General features: G+C 39.9%; 1 protein-coding gene across 3 annotated transcripts in view; it reads right to left on the bottom strand.

Moving 5' to 3' along the window:
• Nucleotides 1-20,570, bottom strand: part of vav2 (vav 2 guanine nucleotide exchange factor) — a 237,670-nt gene that overhangs the window by 75,034 nt on the left and 142,066 nt on the right. For all 3 annotated transcript variants that reach the window (XM_042508992.1, XM_042508993.1, XM_042508994.1), the window contains exon 3: nt 3,898-3,956. In XM_042508992.1, the coding sequence (XP_042364926.1) occupies nt 3,898-3,956 (59 nt within the window). The remainder of the gene's footprint in view (nt 1-3,897; nt 3,957-20,570) is intronic.

Here is a 20,570-nt window from a genome sequence, read left to right as displayed (position 1 = left end):
ATACAGCCTCAAATATCCGACCGTGACCTGAATGCTGACGCAGTGACAGAGAGCTGAACTGTCGATGCCTGAGTACAGTGAACACACATCAAAGACGAGATCAATGGGCTTCAGCAGAACGTCAATGGACATGCCTGTGGCAATGTTACCCAACACAGTGAGGAACTCTTCAGTCATTTAAAAACACAGTGGATGGCCTGATGTGGTGTCTGTACTTAAATGATCTCAAACTGTGAGGTTATTGTCTGGACACTGAGACTTCCACCCTGAGGAACTAAAGTTGACAAAAAAAATATATATATACCTCTTTTAAAAACAGTTTATTTTATACGGTATGTTCTTATCTATTTGCTTTGTAAAAGGGCACCCCATCAGTGTCACAAAAAGTTTAGTTTATTCATCTTGGTTACTGCTGCTTCAATTTTAACATTTTTTTAATCTGTTTTTTTTTTTTTTTTTTTTTTTTTTACCAGCCTCCCAACATTACAGAAGTACAATACTAAATCTCTGGTGCATCCCTCTAAAAGATGTACAGAGACACATAAAACATCCTTTGAGCAGCGCAGATAAAATGTTGTCTGATATGCTTCTATAATGCACTTTGCAACCTTATTCTGAAAGCTGCTATACATGACCACATCATTTCAAATAGACCTGCAGAGTCTGTCTATATATGGTTCAGTACTTACATGAACGGTATGGTATGTGTTTGAATGCATTATAGCAGTTGACACGTCTGTATATAGGTGACGGGGGCTCTGAAGCGAGACAGAGTTCTGACGGGTCACTGGGGCCTTTGTCAGCAGCTGACCTTGCCCTGAGGACAATGACCAAGAAGCTAGAAGACCCCTTAGAAAGGTCAGTCGGGGTCATTGAGCATCCATGTTGTGTAAGCGCTCTACTTCATAGCAACAGTTTGTTTATGCTGTATCATACAACACAACTTCAGATCTCATTATGCAGTGGTTATCAGTTCATAACCCCCATTCACATTTGAAATTCTTTGACAAAAGCAGTAAGAGATCATTGCTAGGAGCTCCAGTTAAAGAATACTTCACTCCAAAAAATGACCACTTGTATATCAATTACTCATCCCATGTTATGTTAAATTCGCAAAGAAAACTGGTGAAGGATGAATCCAAAAATCAGAGGATGAATTGAATCATAGGGGTCTGTATTTATCAAAAGTAAAACAAATATATATATAAATAAATATAATATAAATAAATAAATATATTAAAACATATGTTTACAAAGTTTCAGACACCTTGTGCAGCAATAATCCAAGTTCCCCTTTCAGAAACTGAACAACACTAAAATGTATCTATGTTCTCTTCAAAGCCAGACTCCACTGACAAAAACATTAATTTGACATCACTGAATATATGAGCTGCTGGTCCACCACTGCCTCACTCAGTTAGTTAGTTTTTGTTCTTGTGTGAATTTGGTGAAACTGAACTAACCCTTTTAAACACCAAAGTCACATAATAACACAAACAAACTACCGTTTGAGGCAGTGGTAGACCCTCAGCTCCCATGTTCAGTGAGGTAAAATTACCGGTTTTGTCAGAGGAGTCTGGCTTTGAAGAGAGTATCGATAGGTTTTACTTTCAGTTCAGGTTGCTGTTGGAAAATGTTTTTGAAGTACTGAACATATGACTGAAAAACGGAAAATTGGATTATACATAGCATAAGTTGTTTTGATATATATTTGCTGTTTAGAAAATTCTCTGTTTTTGGATTCTTCGTTCACCCGAGGCATTTGAGAAAAACAACACAAATTTCTTCACAAATTCAATATAACACAGGTTAATGATATAATACAGTATAACACAGTAATTGATATACAAATTGCCATTTTGGTGGATGAAGTACTCTTTTCATCACTGATTAGATATCAACACTGAATTCGCACTACTGCCAATACCACTGAGAATCAACACCTCACTCAGTAGCTTATTTTTTTGATACATAAAGTTGTACGGGCGAATCCTCCCAGATGTCTCCATCTCTCTTGCATAAAACCATGGGAAGCCAATCACTAGCACGCCAGCTCAAGCAAAGCAATTAAAACTATTGAGCATAAAATGAAGGAAAGCTGGAGTAGATACTTGTCTGGTGAAACATGAAACCAGCGAAGAGACACATGTTTTTTGGGTGGGGTTTTTTTTTGCAAGTTGGAGGGAAAAAACACAGCTAGAAGGCCAGTAAATAACAGACTTGCATTCATCGCACAGTTTTTGATATAACAGTAGTTGTTCAAATTGTTAAAACTCAATTTCACACACAGGGGGGGACACCTCCTACACCAAATGTGGAATGGGGAACACATGGTCAACGCGGCAAAGGATGGAGAAGCCTCTAAAAATAGTTTGCATTTTGAGTTAGGATTTCTAAAATGTAACCAAATGAATTTTTTTGTTATTCATCAAAGTATGATTACCAATGGGTTATAATCAAGATATTCATGTATAGTTAGATCACTGTAACTATGCAATTCCAATGTCCCCTTGAGGGAATATGGTTCAGTGTACCATCTAATTACATTAACAAATGTTTTCTTGTTCAGGCCAAGAGCCAAATGTGACCTGATAAATTAAGTCATACTTTATTGATTCCTACAAGGCAGTTGTGTTAACCTCCATAGCAGGGTAAAAGGTCAGGGTAACCCCCGAGACTAAAAGGAATTTAGTTTTTTGCTCAAGGACACAAGTTTTACAAACTGGCTTGTTTTCTTTCAAAAACATTGGAAAAAGAAAGAGCAACAAAAGAAGAAATTACCAAAAAAATCACACAAAAAAGTGAAAAGTACAAGACAATTACCTGAAAATTAGCAAAAATAAAAAAAAAACAGTTCCCAAGTTTTTTTTTTAAAAAAAAATCTCTAACCTCCTAATTTCTTGCAGTTTGTGAAACATTTTTACCAACTCGCTCATTGCTATTTTTTACCCCCATGTTTTTGAAAGAAATCACATCAAGTTATTCAGGATTCAAGGTTTATGCACTTTTAAAAGGCATCTAAAAGCAGCACGAGAAAAGAGATGTTGCTTAAGGTTTAAATGGGTTTATCACCTTGCTGCCCTCTTTGGGAATCAGGTTTGAGAAAACTTTATATTCCTTTTGTGATAAAGCCAGATTCGTCCATGTTCTTACCTCTGACCCACAGAATCTGAACTTCAATAATAGTTTACTACTCAATTAAAATTGCTGAGATGAACTTAGATTAGAAAGTGTGATTTACAGTTTGGCCAAATGAGCCTTGATTTCTGACACGGTCAGTGTGGACAGGCGGTGAATTAGCCAGCAGTCAGTACGTTGTGTTGTCTTTATTAATGGCGAGGGACGTGCTCTCTTCTCTCTCTCTTTCTCCTCCCTCCACTTCCTGGCATGGCTCCTAATGGGTCGCCTCCATCTACCCATTACTCAAACGGATAAAATGGCTTTTTATGTGGCGCTGCTGAGCCACCACACATCGAGCACATTGAGCAAATGAAGAGAAATCAGAAGCTCATTCTGGCCGTGATAAAACAGTGTGAAGGATTTTCTCAGTTTCACTATTATCTGTGAAAAACTACTACCTCTGCATACAAGGTATTATTCTGACTCAGACATTCATGCTTATGATGTGCTACTAAACTTACTGCAGGGCTGTTTGAATGACAGATGGAAATGTGTTGCGAGTTTTGTGCCTTGCAGGATAACGGTGGCTAAAAGCTGCAGCTAATTGCCTAAAAATGTAAACTGACTTGTAAATGAGCAGCAGATGTTAATAGCCACTTCTGTCTTAATATAGTAAACATGGAACACATTCATCCAAATGGTTTGTTTGACACGGATGCTCTTGAGTGCTTCAGCTGTTCAAATGATGAATGAGAGAGTAAAAAATGAGACACATACCTGATGCCTTTGATTTGTGCAATGCTGTGGTGGGAGATCCTTGACAGAGCGGAGATCACCTGGAATAAAAAGAAACACAGGTAAGCATATCGTTCTTAATTGTTACGGTTTTATTGCAAGATTAATTCACCTAATTTGTGATATTTATCTATTTATTTTTGTGATTTTTTTCATATTTATCTTGGCTCTACCAGAATTTGGAGATGAATCCTTGTACAGGAGCGGACTCAAACATTTTGCCCCTTTAAGGGTTGAGATGGGCCTCAGAAAGCTTCCATTTTTATTTTATTTTTTTTACACAAAGTTTAGTATTTTAACACTTCTATTCAGGCAATTTTTAATTTATTATTGCCACTCATTACTGAGAAATAAAAATATGCAAGCAAAACCAAACTTTTCATTTCAGGCTTTTTGACCCGTCCTTACATCGAGTCGTCATTCTCCCTCCACAACAATGCCCCTGTTTGACTTTTCAGAGCGTCACTGGAACTGAAAACATTGAGGCCAGCTCAACTTTGATTGCTTGCTTCACGTCACCGGCAGCCACTGAAAATAACTTGTGGCCTGTTGTGTCACTCTCAGTGTGAACGCAGGAAAAGATAAACAGTCAGAGGTAACAATTAATGACAAAAGCAATATATTCCACAACCAGGGAGCCACTATCACACTGCTTTGTACTTGCCACCAGTTAAAAGGAAAAGTTCATTATTCACCTTTCTTCACGGGTGATTATTATCGAGCATTACTTGCAAGTTTCTTAGCAACCTCTCTCAGAAGTATGCAGCACCACGAAGGACTGTGTGTAAACATAAAGCAAGGCCGCCATGTTAATGGTGACATTCAAGACATGTGGTGCACAGACATGGGGGGGTGGGTACCACTTTGGTTAGATTACGCACAAAAACACACACTTAAACATCTCTATGTTTTTGTTAATATAACTTCTATCTTGTTTTTTTTTTTATAGTTTGCTAAACTCTCTTTTTTTTGTTTTATTAGCAGAAGAAGGTTAAATGTTTGCATGTAGTTAAGCTGATTTAGCGCCGCAAATGAGTCACATGGAAGTGGGTTTTATGGCTGAGGACTACAGATGGCGTGCTTGCAGAGTCTACAGAGGCTAGTTCAGGAAGATGAGGGAACTACCGTCCCACTCCCACACACACACACACACACACACACACACACACACACACACACACACACACACACACACACACACACACACACACACACACACACACACACACACACACCAAAACACACCAAAACACACCAAAACACAAACCCTGTCTCCTACGCGTCATTACCCACTCCTGGGTGTATTTCAGCTCGCAACACCGTGGCAATGCCAGATGTCTCCTCGACAGGGAGAGGGAAATTGTTATCTCAGCCCCTCTTCCTCGGCAGGTGTGTCATCCACAGCGTCTCATCAAACTCCCTCTTGTCTAAACACACAATGCCACATCTCGGTGCTTATGGTATCTAACATTCAAGATGAGCTAATTGCTGTTGCGAAGGGAAGATGACCACTTTAGGAGCGCCGAGTACTTATGCTGGAGCGCTTCTGACCAAACCTTTTTACTCTCTCTATTCAAGTTGTTCTCATGTTTAACATAATCAGTTGTGGAGAGTGGAGGGATTACGTGGGGCCACTGTTATGGTATACATCACATTCATTTACATCTAACCACTCAACGGAGGGAAACCTCGACAGGGCTATTGCTCGACAGGATGATAAGGGGTTATTTCTCTGTGTCGCTAAAGACCCGTGTAATAGGCAGTCATGTTCATGCTTAATGGCTCCAATACGGAGCCAGTCTACCATTACACACTTACTCAACGTATATTCTAACTGCACTTTACAGATAGAGGACAAAAAGGAAGGGGACAGTTGAGAAGAATAGATTGCTAATTTGGCTGAGTCTCTGTTTAGCCAGTGGTTAGGGTATTTAATAAATCACTGTGGGTGAAGGCATTGTGGTGCTGGGTGGCACGCTGCCCACCTGGCCATACTGCAGGGAGGGATCACATATGGCACATTGCCCCAGCATCATTATTAGCTCTATTTTTTGGGTTTTTATTAGCCTACATCAGGGATTATTAACTTGCTTTGCTTGGGGAGCACTTTCCCAAAATTAAAGGAGGCCAGGGGCCAATCATGGCACCCCCACATGATTCTAGGATTTTGGGACATGTCTTAGATTTTAGGACATTTCTTAGATTTTAGGACATTTCTTAGATTTTAGGACATATCTCTGATTTAAAGACATTTTTAGGATTTTAGGACATTTCTAGGGGATAAGAACTCTATCGGGGTTTGTGCTGGATCCTCCACTCGCACTTTTTTTGATAAACAAAACCCATTTTGGAAGTTAGGTACCATTAGCCTACATTATCTTTGTAAAAGAGAAATATGAAAAAAGCAAACATAAAGATGAAAACAGTTTAATGGTTACGTGAATGGGCATAAAGGTGGATAAATTCAGTACTCAGTCACAATTAATATTTAATTCTGGGTAGTGTGATCAGCTGTGGTCACATCCAGTGAAACACAGCTGGTTTGTCCAGGTTCTGGCATCGAGCCAGAGAGGCCACAGCAGGGCCAAAGCCTGCATGGCCCCCTGAGACAAGACCTGAGTGTGCCAACACTGCTCACGTGACGTTCACACATCACAGGGTAAAGCCTATTAATATTAAATCTCTAGTTTCCTTATCATTTAGGGGGTTGTTCTCTTTTTTAGTTCATGCTCGACACTCATGCTATAATTTGAAAAATATGTCTCAGTATTGGAAGTGCTGTTTGTGACTCCCTCTGGCTTCGAAGAGGAAATGCTAATTTGCAATCTGTTTTCTGCGGAAGGAGAAATTTGTTCTCACACTGTGACAATTTAAAATGAATATTACATTTCTAATGTATCTATTCATGTACAATTTCACCACAAACAAAGCAGATGTGGTTACAGAGTATTGTTTAATTTTATCTAACTGCTTGAAAGAACACTCCGCGAAAGAGCTACCCAGAAGCCTCTCAAGCAAAGAGGCTCTGAATAAAGTATTTGAATTTTCAGTGGAGTATCCCTGACCTTTTTAAAACACTTTATTTTTTTTTAGGAGCTGGCAGCTTTTATCTCACTCCTAATGCCACTCCTCTTTCTCAAAGGTGGCCTATCTGCCTGGTTGTGCTTTCTGTGTTTCTGTTTCCCTTTCTGCCTCTAATACACTGTCTTCACCCTCTTCTGATCCTTTGCTTCAGTCAAAGCCTTTGAGTCTCTACACATTATTAATTTCCCTCTCATCTCGTACTCCCTGGGGGGTCTTAACTCTGGGGCTAGCCAGAGAATAAAGCTTCTTCCACTCCTCTAGGAATATGGAAAAGACAAGTCACACGATGGATGATAGCTTAGGTTTCTAAAGCTCCAAACCAATATCTTACCTTAATCACCCCCACTCCCCACACATGGCATCGCCTTACCAACATCTGACCCTTTGTGTCAGTCAGGGGGATGTAATTGAAGACACATGTTAAGTCAGTGATGCTTGCAATTTCTGCATGAGACTGGCACGCAACATTTACAATCCATTTACTGTGTATATTTGGATGCACATGTGTGTGTGTGTGTGTGTGTGTGTGTGTGCGTGTGTTTGTGTGTGTATGTGTGTGTGTGTGTGTGTGTGTGTGTGTGGGTGGGTGGGGGAGTGGGGTACACAGCAAAGTCTGTGGAGTAGAGCTGAGGATTGCGTCTATGGATTAACTGTAAGGCGAAGCCAAGTGTTTGCAAACACACGCCACCCTTACACATCTCCACAGTCGCCACATGTGGCCCCAGCTGAGGCCAAGTGAAGCCTCATGTGACAACCCCACAGCCAATCAAAACTACTCTACAGAACCTCGTTACCCCTGGCAACCGGGCTTGACTGAATATACATGGTCATCAATTACAAGTCAAATCAAATGAAACCTGCAGCCATATGCTATTAACAGTAGGAGGGCGGGGCTATGATTTGATTATGATCTGAAAACATGCACACGAGAGGACTATTGACAGTCCATCACAAACCACACCCCACCGCCAATTCTGTTTATTTCTGATGCAGTCATGACATGATTATATCTTGCACCGCAAATCAATGCGTACGTTGGAAGTCATCCAACAAAGAGGTTGAATTAATGAAAAATTCATCACATTACTGTGATGCTGTTTCTCGTCTCTCTCTCTCTCTGGCTCTTCCTCCAACAGCTAACTCCCCGATAGTGTGAGATATTTATGAAGTATTCACACTTTGATAGGACAGCATTGCTCTGCTTATGCCAGTCTGCCAAAGTGGTAGGCAAGAAGCAAAGGGGGCACGGAGTGGGAGAGCTGAGAACAGATGGCTGAGTGGGAACCCTGCGTGCCCAACATCAATAATAGACAGACAGAGGAGGGACGGCTGAGCCTGTCCTTGTGTGTGTGTGTGTGTGTGTGTGTGTGTGTGTGTGTGTGTGTGTGTGTGTGTGTCCCACTGTCCCATTGCCTCCGGGATTTTCTGTCTTTTACAAACCTACTGATATTCTTTTTTTTTCCCCCTTTTGACTCAGTCTCTTTTTTCTCTCCTTTTTATGGTTTCTTTTTTTCTGTATTACACACACAATTCACACACATAAATGTCTAAAATATTACAAATGCAATAAAGCAAAGACGTTCCCTCTGTAGAAGCACATGGACTTAACTTCAACATAGTTTTAGTTTACACCCTAAGGAAATGTCTGTTTATTCAGATTACGCAGCCTTTATTCATACAGGGTGGCCCTACAGATTTGTTAATAGAATTTTGTTAGTGCGCTCTGTATGAAGTGCTACAAAACACAATAAAAAAGAAGGTTAAGACAAATTTTAAAACTACAACTGAATGAAAGAAAAAAATGCAAACATGCAATGAAAAGTTAGCATATTAACTAACATGTGAATGCTGTTGTCAGGCTGAACGTCATTATGATCCCTGTTCAAACTTGAAAACTTTATGTGAAAAAGAAACAAACTGTCAAATATTCGTATCCAGCAGACAAATCTGATTCTATTGACATAAAGTAGAGCCCTTCTGTTCATGTCATAAACCTAGAGCTATGCAAAAAATATAAATCATAAATAGTAGCAGGGCTTTTATATCTATTTTACAAGTCTTGCTGGTGCTTTTCCTAGTTAGCTTTGGATGGTGGTGGCTTATAGCCGCGAGGAAATCAACTCTCCTTCTGCTAACTTTTACCTCGCCAGGTAGAGGTTTTCAAATGGCAACTTAGAAAATATTGACGAAAACATGGAGAAGAATGCGTGCCAGCTCAACCTCTACGCCGTGTCAGTTTCCAACGAGATATGAGGAACTGTAATATCCTTGGATTCACCGAAACTTTGCTATATTTTGGACAGCACCATTCAACCAGGTGACTCGTTTTCTACATGCTGAACAGACAGGGCAGAGGACTCTGGTGAGAGATGAAAAGGAGGCGTGTGCTTTAGGAGGAATAAGGACTGGTTTGTTGGTGGGAATGTGAGCTGCTGTCCTGTTCCTGCTGCAGATCACTGCTATATGCCATTCAGAGGCTGTATGTAGAGGAGCTACCATGCTGCTGTTGTTGGCATTGGGATGTGTGGACAGTAAAATCATTCCACACCCAGAAACCATGAGTACCATAAACAATTATAAAGCAGCAGCCAACAATGTAAAAAGCAAGAAAGGACTACTTTACAGAGCACAAGTGAAAAGAGCTGATCACACAATCACATTACACTAGAGTTGTATCCTTTAGAATTCCATGTGACGAATAAATGATTGATTGAAAGTTGAAGTTAAAAGTGCAGCAAAAACCCAAAAGTCATTGGATGTGTTTGAGTGCACACCATACATCTCTAATGGATTCTTTGCCTATGATATACCGTGACTGCCGTGCAAGAAACCGCATGAATGACTGCAATTAGTGTCCCGGCATAAGCTCATGTTAAAGTTGCTGAATGCCATCAGGAGCCGGGCCTGTGTAAATCCTGATTGCAGTCAGATTGGCACCTGCCACACTGCAGTAAATCCCCTCAAAGCAGACCTTCCAGCTGCTTGATTACAGGGGATTTCACTGCGAATGTCCAGGCAAGAAAAGCCTCCGGGTTGGCCTAAGGGACCAGAGAGAGTGCCGCTGCTGACCTACAGACCCCATTTACCACCAGTGCCAAACAAAATGAGTGTAAGCCTACAGACGGCATTCAGCCCACACACAAAATGTACATAGTTGAAATTATGGGTTAGCTTGACATAATGCAGATGGGGCTAAAGCCATTTGGAAAGTTGGGCAGATTTCCAAGCATTCCCTACACCCATCAATATAAATCATTGATGTGAATATGTGCCTAAAGATCAATTTTAGAGCTTATTTAGCTTTAGGGCTTGGAACATTGATTTGATTTGAACCTGTGCTCCTTGAGGAGAAAAGGGCAACTGTGGATAATATGTGCAAATTGTCCTCCATAGATTGCAATCGCCTGGTCAACACCTGCCAATGTGCTGCAGCCATGTCCATGACCTGTCCCATTTCACACTAAATCACCATACATGGGTGTGCTCACTTGTGCATGACTACGCCCGTGTGTCACAGCATGTTTGTACATGTGTGTATCAGCATGCACTCAACTGGAACGTAATAACATGTGCTGTGTGTGAGCTTTTCTTACACACATGCATGGTCACACAGACAAACACACACAAACACACATAGATCAATGGTGCACCAGCCTGTAGAGCATTCAATATTGGTATAGAGTAGTTTTGGTTGAGATGGAGCTTAAGGAAAGTTATCCAGGTGTCCAGAGGTCCAGATAAGATAAAAAAAAAATGGCACAAAAAACAATAAGTGGTGCCAGATGCAACACAGAAATGGCAAAGTATCATCATAGAAGACATCAAGAAGTCCCGGACAGTCATTAACTGCAATATGTGACACCAAATACTTAAATAATGACACTGTTGACTACAATGAGAGCTGTATTATTTGAAACCCCTAAAATTTACCTGACATGGCTTTTAACACCCTCAAATTAAAGCAAAAAGTCAGTGCTTAAACCTCAAAATCATTTTTTTTTATTTCACATCCACTGGGCTGGAGTTCAAAGTCAAAAAAGCTAAAAATGTTTGATACTTTGTAACTGCACTGTCAAATGTAGAACAGCAGGAGATGCCTGGGATTTACTCTCTTTGTGTGCAGCAATTCCTGTCGCAAAAGTAAATGTTTTGGTAAAGAGGTAGAGACAGACGCCGCCTGAGCAGCTCAGCATTATCGAAGAGGAAATCTACATTCATGATGAGCCAATCAGCATTAATAATTCCTAAAAATTTGCCAAGATCAAACACAAAGAGAAGCTGCTTCACTCAACAGAGACAGTAACTAATCACTCATGATTGTTATGCTTATTTGCCTCAAAGCCAGTCCATTCATGTGAATTAGGATATTGATATGCGGAAAGTATCACCACAGTGTTTGGGCTCAAGGATGAGCAAAGAGGTGGGAGGTTTCAGGATTGAGGGGGTGTCAAGAGGATCTCACAAGCATCTGGTGATTCAGCAGAGGGAGTCTGATGGAGCTCCCTTGACTGAGGGGCTCTGCTGAGCGAGCACAAAACAAAAGTTCTCGCTATGGCAACTGATGTAGTTGCTTTTAGCTGAATTTAGCCTTGGAAATTTCGAGTCGATTTGTATCTATTCTGATAAGTGTTCTATACTTTAGAACTTTTATTATGCAACAACGTCAGACATTTTCTGCTTTGTCTTAGACTTTTGGTCTCACAGAATAATTCAAAGACATAACCTTGGGCTTTTGTCAGGTGCATTTTTCAGTTTTTTTGACATTTTATAGAGAAACGAAACAGTTTATTGAAAAACTAGAATTGCCGCCTCACAGTTGTGTGCTTCAGTTGCACTTGCACTTTACATCCATGGAAGCATACAAATAATCCTACACAAATCATTTCATAACTTGCAGCCTTAGATGGCTTACAGCAAGTAATGTGAGAGGTTAAATGCTCAAAAATGTTGTTTTGTTGTTTTGATGTGTGTGTACTCCTGAGCAACAGATGTCTAAAATAATTATCTGAATATTCTTTACATGAGAGTTCAATTAAAGGTTAATAAAAGGCTCGGGTGTTGCTGTGATGTGGTAAACGTGAGGGTGAAGCTGCTAAGGGCCCAAAATGTTCAGTCAGAGAGGTGAGTAAATAAAACCCTCTCATGTTTTAGTCTGCTTCTTAATCTCATCCTGCAGGCATACAAACGGCCGACACGCCTAGAGGGGCGTCATGGTGAGGCTGATGGCAACAGCACAACTCTGCACTCAGCAAATCATGGATGACGCCTGCATTCACACATGTTTGAACAAAACAACTCTTTAGGGACACGGTGGCAGCTGACAAAACAGCAAACAGTGTGAACAAAGTGATGCAGAACAATTCTTCTCCTGTAGATGAATTCATGAGCCAAATTGAACTGATGCGTTTTAAAAAAAAAGAGACAGAGACAGAACACAGTGCCTGAAATTATCTTGCAGTGAGCTGGAAATGCAACTGTGATTGAAAGCGAGAGCTGAGCCAACAGAAACAAACAAAAAAATACAACAATTAATAACCAAATTTCATCTGTGGGGCACATTTTCATTATCAAACCATTACACATGATGGGTTATCAGTTTGGGAGCATCTTTTCCTGCAGGTCACCCCACAGTTCGAAATGAGCCGAGATCAGACACGCAATCTGTCCACTGCTGCTTCTCCAACAAAACAGCACGTCAATTCCTTGCACTATTACTCATGATCTCAACACACTGCTGAGAAAAATCACACCCCTCCTCCAAGTGCTGAAAAACAAAAATAGAGAAGGAAATGACAAAGCGTGCACATGCATGGGTGTATCTGTTTGCTTCTTTATGCGTGTTTAGGTTGGCCCAGTTTTTTTTGCCTCGTCCCAAACATGTGTTTGACATTTGCATGCTAGAAGGCCTGAACCTCCTGCTGTGATGAGAATTTCCCGAGTGTCGTGCCATATTTCAAAGTCTTTCATCAGCTGTTATGAAGCATCCAACCTACTGGACCGTCATTGACATTTTAATCAGCGCCATGTGCAAAGGCGTGCACGGGGCAATCTGCGACAAAATTTGTCATTAAGAATAGTGTTTTAACGTCAATCATGGTTAAGTTGAGTCTCAGATTACAAACAGCTGTAAGAAAAACACCAAGAGGCAATGTTGTGCAACGAAGCAAAGTGTGTCAATTAGGTCTGAATCATAAAGTTTGAGCAACTGGAATCCAAAATGTTTATACAGTACTGTGGCTTTAATGCTCTGTTGCTTTAAGAAGAAACCTGGCTCTGTGAATTAAGCTGATACTATCCGTCAGTATGGGGTCATCAGAGATACATCTGCATGTAGGTCGGCATATGCAAAAAATAAATAAATAAATAAAAAATGCAGAGCAGTCAACTGAAGCCATGAATGCTTTCTTGGCAGCATTACATGTATTTTTGGCTTAATTTTATCCATGCTAGAGGCATACTTTTATGGACGGCAACCAGTTTGTTGGTCAGTTGACCACCTTGTTTCCCAACTGAAAAATGTCAACAACTACTGAATGGATTGCCATTAAATTCCATACAGACATTCACAGTTTCTGGAGGATGAAGCCCAATGACATTCGTGCTCCCCTGAATTTTTTTTTTGTTGCAGAAATATCAGGAGTCACAGTTATATCTTATCATGTGAAATATTTCAACATCTACTTGCCAAAGTGTCCCAAAATTTTGTAGCGACATTTATGTTTTTATTTATCCACCCCGTTGACTTTGGTGATACCAAGACTTTCCACTGGTGCCACCTGGTTTGTGCTTTTGTGTGCCATGTCTCAACAATGATTGAATGGAATCCCTTTTCATTTAGTGTCGCCATCAAATTAATATTTAAAGTTTTTCTACCAAATACTTACAAAACTAAAGAGAATGTCATCAATATCAGCTGCACTGTGTTTTTGGTGCTAATTAGCAAATATTAGCATGCTTACAAGCTTAAGTAAGATGTTGATTCGATCAATGTTTAAAGGCTTCCAATGCATTTTAATGGACAAAATATAAAAACTTTTCTATGATTTATAAGGACCTGAAATAACATTTCTATCAGCATTCACAACATATAGCACAAACATTGATCCATCATTAAAAAATTGTACAGTTTTCAAGTACTAACAGGGCATAGCATAGGTATGGCAACTTGGAGAATCACAACCCTGCATCTTAAATCACATCATTATATTTCTCTTATTTAACTATATCAGATTCTGTTCAAGCATAATTCTAGCTAGTGGGCATACACGGAGGGAGAGACAAAATGTGGGGAGAAAACGAAGAATGTTACATGTTGTTAAGTCTTGGGAAAAAAGATTGTTAAAATACATGACTTTTCCAAGACCAGGGACCCTGAATCTATATTTCAAATGCCTTTAAAAGTAAGAGTTCAATGCTAGGTTAGCTATAGTCATTGTCATTCACTGCTGAGTCAGCAATCTATGGCTCCTCACAAGGAGCCAAAGATAAAATATCTTCCTTCACCAAGAACAAATCACGCATATGAAGCTAAAGAAAGCTTTATGTTGTTCGCTTGAGGAGGTAAGAAGAAGAATAATATGACTGCTCACCTCTCAGGTTTTTACATATGTATATGAACATTGGTTACATGCAATGGTTTATGCTTGAATTCATGCCTGTAGATGAGTGTTTTTACAAATGAAAGTACATGCATCATGTCCTGATGTTGCAGAATGTTTTAGCCTTGTCAGATCTATAATTTGTTTTGTCTGCTAACTGTTTTGCAAAGCGGTTCCGGTCCGGATGCCGTACAACACTGTCTGGCTCACATCTCAACAGCAACAGCTGTTGCCGTCAGCCAGTCCATTAGTTATTACACAGCCCAGGCTCCTCATTTTTCAGCTGTGGTGGTCCAACACAGCAAGAATATTGCTGTTACCACAAGCAAAAAATATGTGAAAATAAAACAAGTAATGATGTAGCAATTCCCAGCAGACAACAAGTATGCACAAGTTCAATATTTTGAAAAAGTTAAGTGATAATGATAAAGTAAGCAAATTAAAAATTGGTTTTGGCACTCCGCTTTATGCCGAAAGCAAAAGTGATCGTTGGGAGAAACACAGGCTGAGCCAACCATCTCCATCTCTCTCTTTTACATGACACTCCTCAGACAATCTCGTCAGGGGAATAAATATAACACGCTTAATCTCATGCAGTTAGTTCATCTTGCAAGAAATACAGAGTTTTTTTCTAAGGGCCTGTAACACAAACACATGGCAAAACATTTTATAGTTAAAAGAAGTTTTATGAAGGCTTTAGAGCCAAGAGATGAATGGATAATCTAATTAAGAAGCAAAGTGTAAGAATTTCAGTTCTGTCCTGAAAGAACTGCCCTCAGGTCAGGGTAATGGCCTGGAATAAACGTTGTGCCACAGGTCGACTCTCTGAATGCCAAATAGCTCAGGAATATATGTCTGGCAATCATGAGCTAAATGAATATATGTGTACATGGTTCAACAGAGTGTTATAATGATACTGAATCCTTGACACAATGGGGGTGTCCCTCATGCCCAGATGGATTGATTTTAGCATACAAAACAGAAGGTAAGTAATCATACCAAAAACAGAACTTTAACCAAATATCCTCCACTCCGCTCTAGATGATGGCTGTAATCCATAAAGATGCATAAAAAAGGAAATATGTAGCCTTTTTTTCTTTTGTTGTGGTATTTTAACATGGCCAAAGATGTTTTCTGATTTATCCGCCCTAGTGTGTACATCACAGATGATTCCTGACACAAAGCTGTGTTTGGGGGCGTGTGGTGACACAAGGGTTTAAGGCTTTGGAGCAGGTTGTGGTGATAAGGGCAGACTGGGGATCATGGGATGAAACAGGATTTCTCATGATGTGGTGGGACTGGAGCTGATGAGGCTAATACTTCCACATCGTCCTTATCAGACACAGGCACCTGAGTGTCTGTGTGTGTGCGTGTGTGTGTGTGACTGGAGCACATGATGGTCCAGTACATGTGGGTCTGACAGAGAGCACTGAGAGAATGGATGGGATTAGACCAACATGCGTAATCCAGCTGGCCTGTGGGAGGGAGGTCTGCACACACCCCTCTGCTGGAGGAGATAAGGAAGTTGGGGAAGGGGGGGCTGTAAATGTCCACAACATGCAAACATCTGAGGTTATATTCCATCAATTCCATACAAAAAAAGTCAATTTACACATTATGGGGAGTAATATTTACTCTGTGAGGAAACCTGTCTGAAAAAAACCCAGATGACATCATTAGGGGTTATCTCTGCTTGGGTTTAAAGATTACAAATACAGACAGCCTGTACTACAAACTCAGGACATCGTATTTTGAAAGATATGTGCGTTTACCAGTGATAGAGAAGAAGGTGTAATGACACGATGCAAATGGTTGTATTGTGGGAAATGTAGAATCCAATCTCTTTGGAGATTCATGACAATAATGAAGACATCTCTGCCATCATCTCTTTGACTTTGACTTGAAACTATCAAATTTATGGAAGTACAATACCAAATAGCTGGAGTGCTTCTTTAAAACACACTGTATTGATTTACATTTCCTCAGATGCTTAGTATCAGTACTGCTACAGAGGTGCTCACACCTCGTCTCAACCCAACATTAGCTCCCAGATGCACTCTCACGTAACAAAATTTGGCGTGGATGGATTTAACGTGTGAATGGGTTCACAGTAGTACTAATGTAATTCGGTCAGTAACCATTAAAGCGCAGAGTTCTGTACGAACCCTATTCCTTAATGGTCTGTTACCTTTTTGAAAGTGCCCGTCTAAATTCTAATAAAACATTCTGAAATGATTTTTGTTTTCTCAGATGCTCAATTACTAATACATTAAATTAAAATATGTAGGAATTTGTCCATTTAAGAGACAAATTCTACAAAGTCTTAGTGTATAAATAGTGCATCAGACTGTTCTAATGGAGATCAATTTCTCAAGATATTCCTCTTCCATACTGCCAAGGCAGTCTTACTAACACAACACTGTATCTCTGGTCACATGGCTTTACCTTTAGATAAACGTTAAAGGTCCGGGGTGTAGGATATAGTGATATCTAACCGTGAAGTTGCAACCAACTGAAACTTCTCCTGTGTGCTAAGCGAGTAGGAGAGCTACAGTGGCTGATGCAAAAAATGCAAAGAAAAGCAAAAGGCCCCATCTAGAGCAAAGGTTTGATTGGTCCATTCTGGGCTACTGTAGAAACAACATAGCCAACTTCATGCAACAAGAAGGTATGTGGACATAAACAATGACTTCTATGTTAACAAAAATACGATTCCTAGTTTCAGTTGCTTATACACTAATGATAAATAGTTATAAATATCATATACAATTTCTGCCAATATATTTCCCTGAATGCTACTCACTGGACCTTTAAATGTAAGGTAATGAATGTTGTGAGCATAAAAAAATCTTGTTTGTAGGTGTCTGTAGGTTGTATACTGTAGGTTTTACATACATTTTATCTTGCACACATCTCCCCAGACACCCAGATGTCAAATACACTTTATGGACAGTTGAACATCTGTGTACACATGTAAAAACATTGGAAATGAATTCATCCATGTGGGCATATCCATATTTTATTCCAAACAAGCACAAGAACACAACTGCTTGCATATACCAATGTACTGTGCATGTGCATCCATGCAGGCACATTCATCCACACACTAGGGGTGAGATAAGAAATATAATCTAGTTGGGAAAAAAAATCAAATTCCACTCAGTATATTTATATTACCATCATTGATATTTCACTAGTAAGCAAAATAATACTAACTGAGATCATTCCAACTAAAATATCTTCAGGTACGCATGCCTGCAGCGGCTCATGCACACACTCCAAATTCTTGCAATTTAAGCCCCTCTAGAGTCTACAGCTTATTGGTGTCTTTTCTCAAACACAAGTAGACGACTACCCCCGTCTGACTCTAAGTCTTGCTCCCCCGTCTTTAGAGAAGTAGTATTTCTGGAAGATGAATCCTACGGCGACCCACTGGTGCTTTATATTCCAACTGACTGCAGCTGAACACAGAGATACAGATGATCTTTTTTTCCCCCACTGTCTTCTCAACTCTGCCAATATTCTCTTCTCTCTAAAACCCTTATCACACAGCACAATGTTTACCCAGTGGGAGAGATGCATGTAGCTGGGGCTACCTTTATATTCACCTCGTAGAAAGTCAAGTGGGAGGTATTCATAGCCACTTCAGAGAGAGGATGAGCTGGGAACTCTGGCATTGACAACATGAAGGAATTGTAAAAGAGTAAACCTTTTATTCCATGCTTTACCACGGCATATCTTGACACTGCAACAATACAGCTTTGCTTTCAGTTTTGTATACATAAAGGGGGAAATGTTGTAAATACCATTTATCCTTATACATTTTCACATGACACAAAAGCTCATTTTCCCTTAACTTATTATACACAGTAAAACAAGTGCTGAGCAAGAGAGAAATAGGGAGTGTGAGAAAAAGAACTTAAGATGGTTCAGTTTGATAGATGCCTTTAGTCGAGAAGTGACAGAAGTGCAGTGGCTACTACCCAGAGGGCTCGTCTGATTGGCCAGCAGGGTGTTTCCATGGGAGCAGTGAAAGTGACAACTGAACAAAGGGCTTCCATTAGAGGCCATGTCCCCTTTCGCTCTACCACTATTAAGACCCTGTCTGCGGGACACCTAATGCTGCTGACAGATGAAGAACAGCACAAGGCAACAGGGAGCAATTGAGGTAGATTTCATTCACTGCTGCAACTAAATGGGCTGATAATATTAAAAGCAAAAATAGGTACAGCAGAGGTAAAGTAGAATGGGAGCAGGGGGCCTTCAGCTATCAGGCTCCTCTTTTGTGGTACTATCTTCTAGTTTGGGTGCGGTAGGCAGGTACTGTCCATTTCAAGACACTCCTCTGATAAATCTTGTAGTTATGACTGGCTCAGGCCCACCTTAAACCAGCCCCTAGTTAAGCTGATATTGGCTTAGTATCCTGGGGGACTCCCTGACACACTGTGCTCCTCTCTCCTTCTCTCTCTCTTCATTTAGGAGTAGACTTAAGACTTTCCTCTTTGATAACATATAGTTAGGGATGGCTCAAGATTGCCTTGGACCAGCCCCTAGTTAGGCTGATACAGGCCTAATCTCCCAGGGGACTCCCTATGACACCATGAGCTCCTATCTTCTAGTCTCTCTCTCCATTTTATTGTAGACTCAAGACTTACCTCTTTAATAATTTATATGATTTTGGCTGGCTCAAGCTTGCCTTGGACCAGCCCCTAGTTAGGCGGATATGGGCCTAGTCTGCTGTGGACTCCTTATGATACACTGAGCTCCTATCTCCTTGTCTTTCTCTCTCTCAATAGAGTAGACTTAAGACTTTCCTCTTTGATAACATGCACAGTTAGGGCTGGCTCAGGTTTGCCTTGCACCAGCCCCTTTTTAGGTTTGTCCAGGGGGTTTCTTCCATTTTTTTCTGTTAAAGGGTTTTTTAGGGAGTTTTTCCTTAGTCACTGTGAGGACCCAAGAGCCAGGGGACGTTGTTTGTTGTAGAGCCCTCTGAGGCAAATTCTGATTTGTGATATTGGGCTTTCTACATAAATTTAAATTAAATTGAACTGAATCGGATTGTTTACTTATTTTCTCAAAATATTTTCATGATATTCATGTTTTAAAACGTTGCCATATATCTTTCACCAGTTTAGACTTAATATATACAGAACAATATATATTTTATTCACTAAAATACATAAATAAAATAAAAATAGTCAGACTTTACTGTCAAACCGGATTGCTCAATAATGCACAGGCATGTCTTTTCAATCAAAACTCGATGTGTATATCCACGAATCTCAATCACTCGTAAATTGGAAGCTCTTTCATTGGAACTTAATTATCATGAATTATGCCGTATTACTCAATGGAGAACATAATCATAATCCTCCAGACTTTAATGACTTTGCAGAAAGGGGGAACGAAAAATTAAGATTGCAATGTGGAACTGAAATAATCAGTGATGTGGAGAAAAAAGGGTCTACAATTCTGTACCAAGAGGAATGCTAATTACAGTCCAACAAAGAGCTGACAAATGGAGTAAGATCTGGGTATGAGCACACGAACATCATCAATATCTGAGGGAGGACTGTGCAAGAAGTCAAAAAAAAGCATGGACTGATTTAAAAATGTTCAATAAAAACATCACAGACAAAACAGATCACATAGTCAACACAAGGGAAATGATTTAGAGTTAAGAAGTCTGATTTGTTTCAGCTATCAATAGTCTCTAATTGCAGAATAAAGGAATAAAGATCATTGGAATGACATTTAGACCTTTTTTTAAATCAGTAAAAGTGAAAGATACCCCTTCAATTGTGTCTAAAATAGGTGTAGCCACAATGAATTGGAGATTTGTGGAGACATTCAATGAGTCCACAAAGAGACTCACAGTAGATATACTTAGACACTTATGCTAAATAAGAATAAGTATTGCTGTTTGTGAGGAAACCACAGTGCAGTAAATGTGATGAAAAAGACAGATTGAAT

This window comes from Plectropomus leopardus, chromosome 20 (genome assembly GCF_008729295.1).
Source record: "Plectropomus leopardus isolate mb chromosome 20, YSFRI_Pleo_2.0, whole genome shotgun sequence".
Lineage (NCBI taxonomy): Eukaryota > Metazoa > Chordata > Actinopteri > Perciformes > Serranidae > Plectropomus > Plectropomus leopardus.
This window is presented reverse-complemented; position numbering and strand designations above follow the sequence as displayed.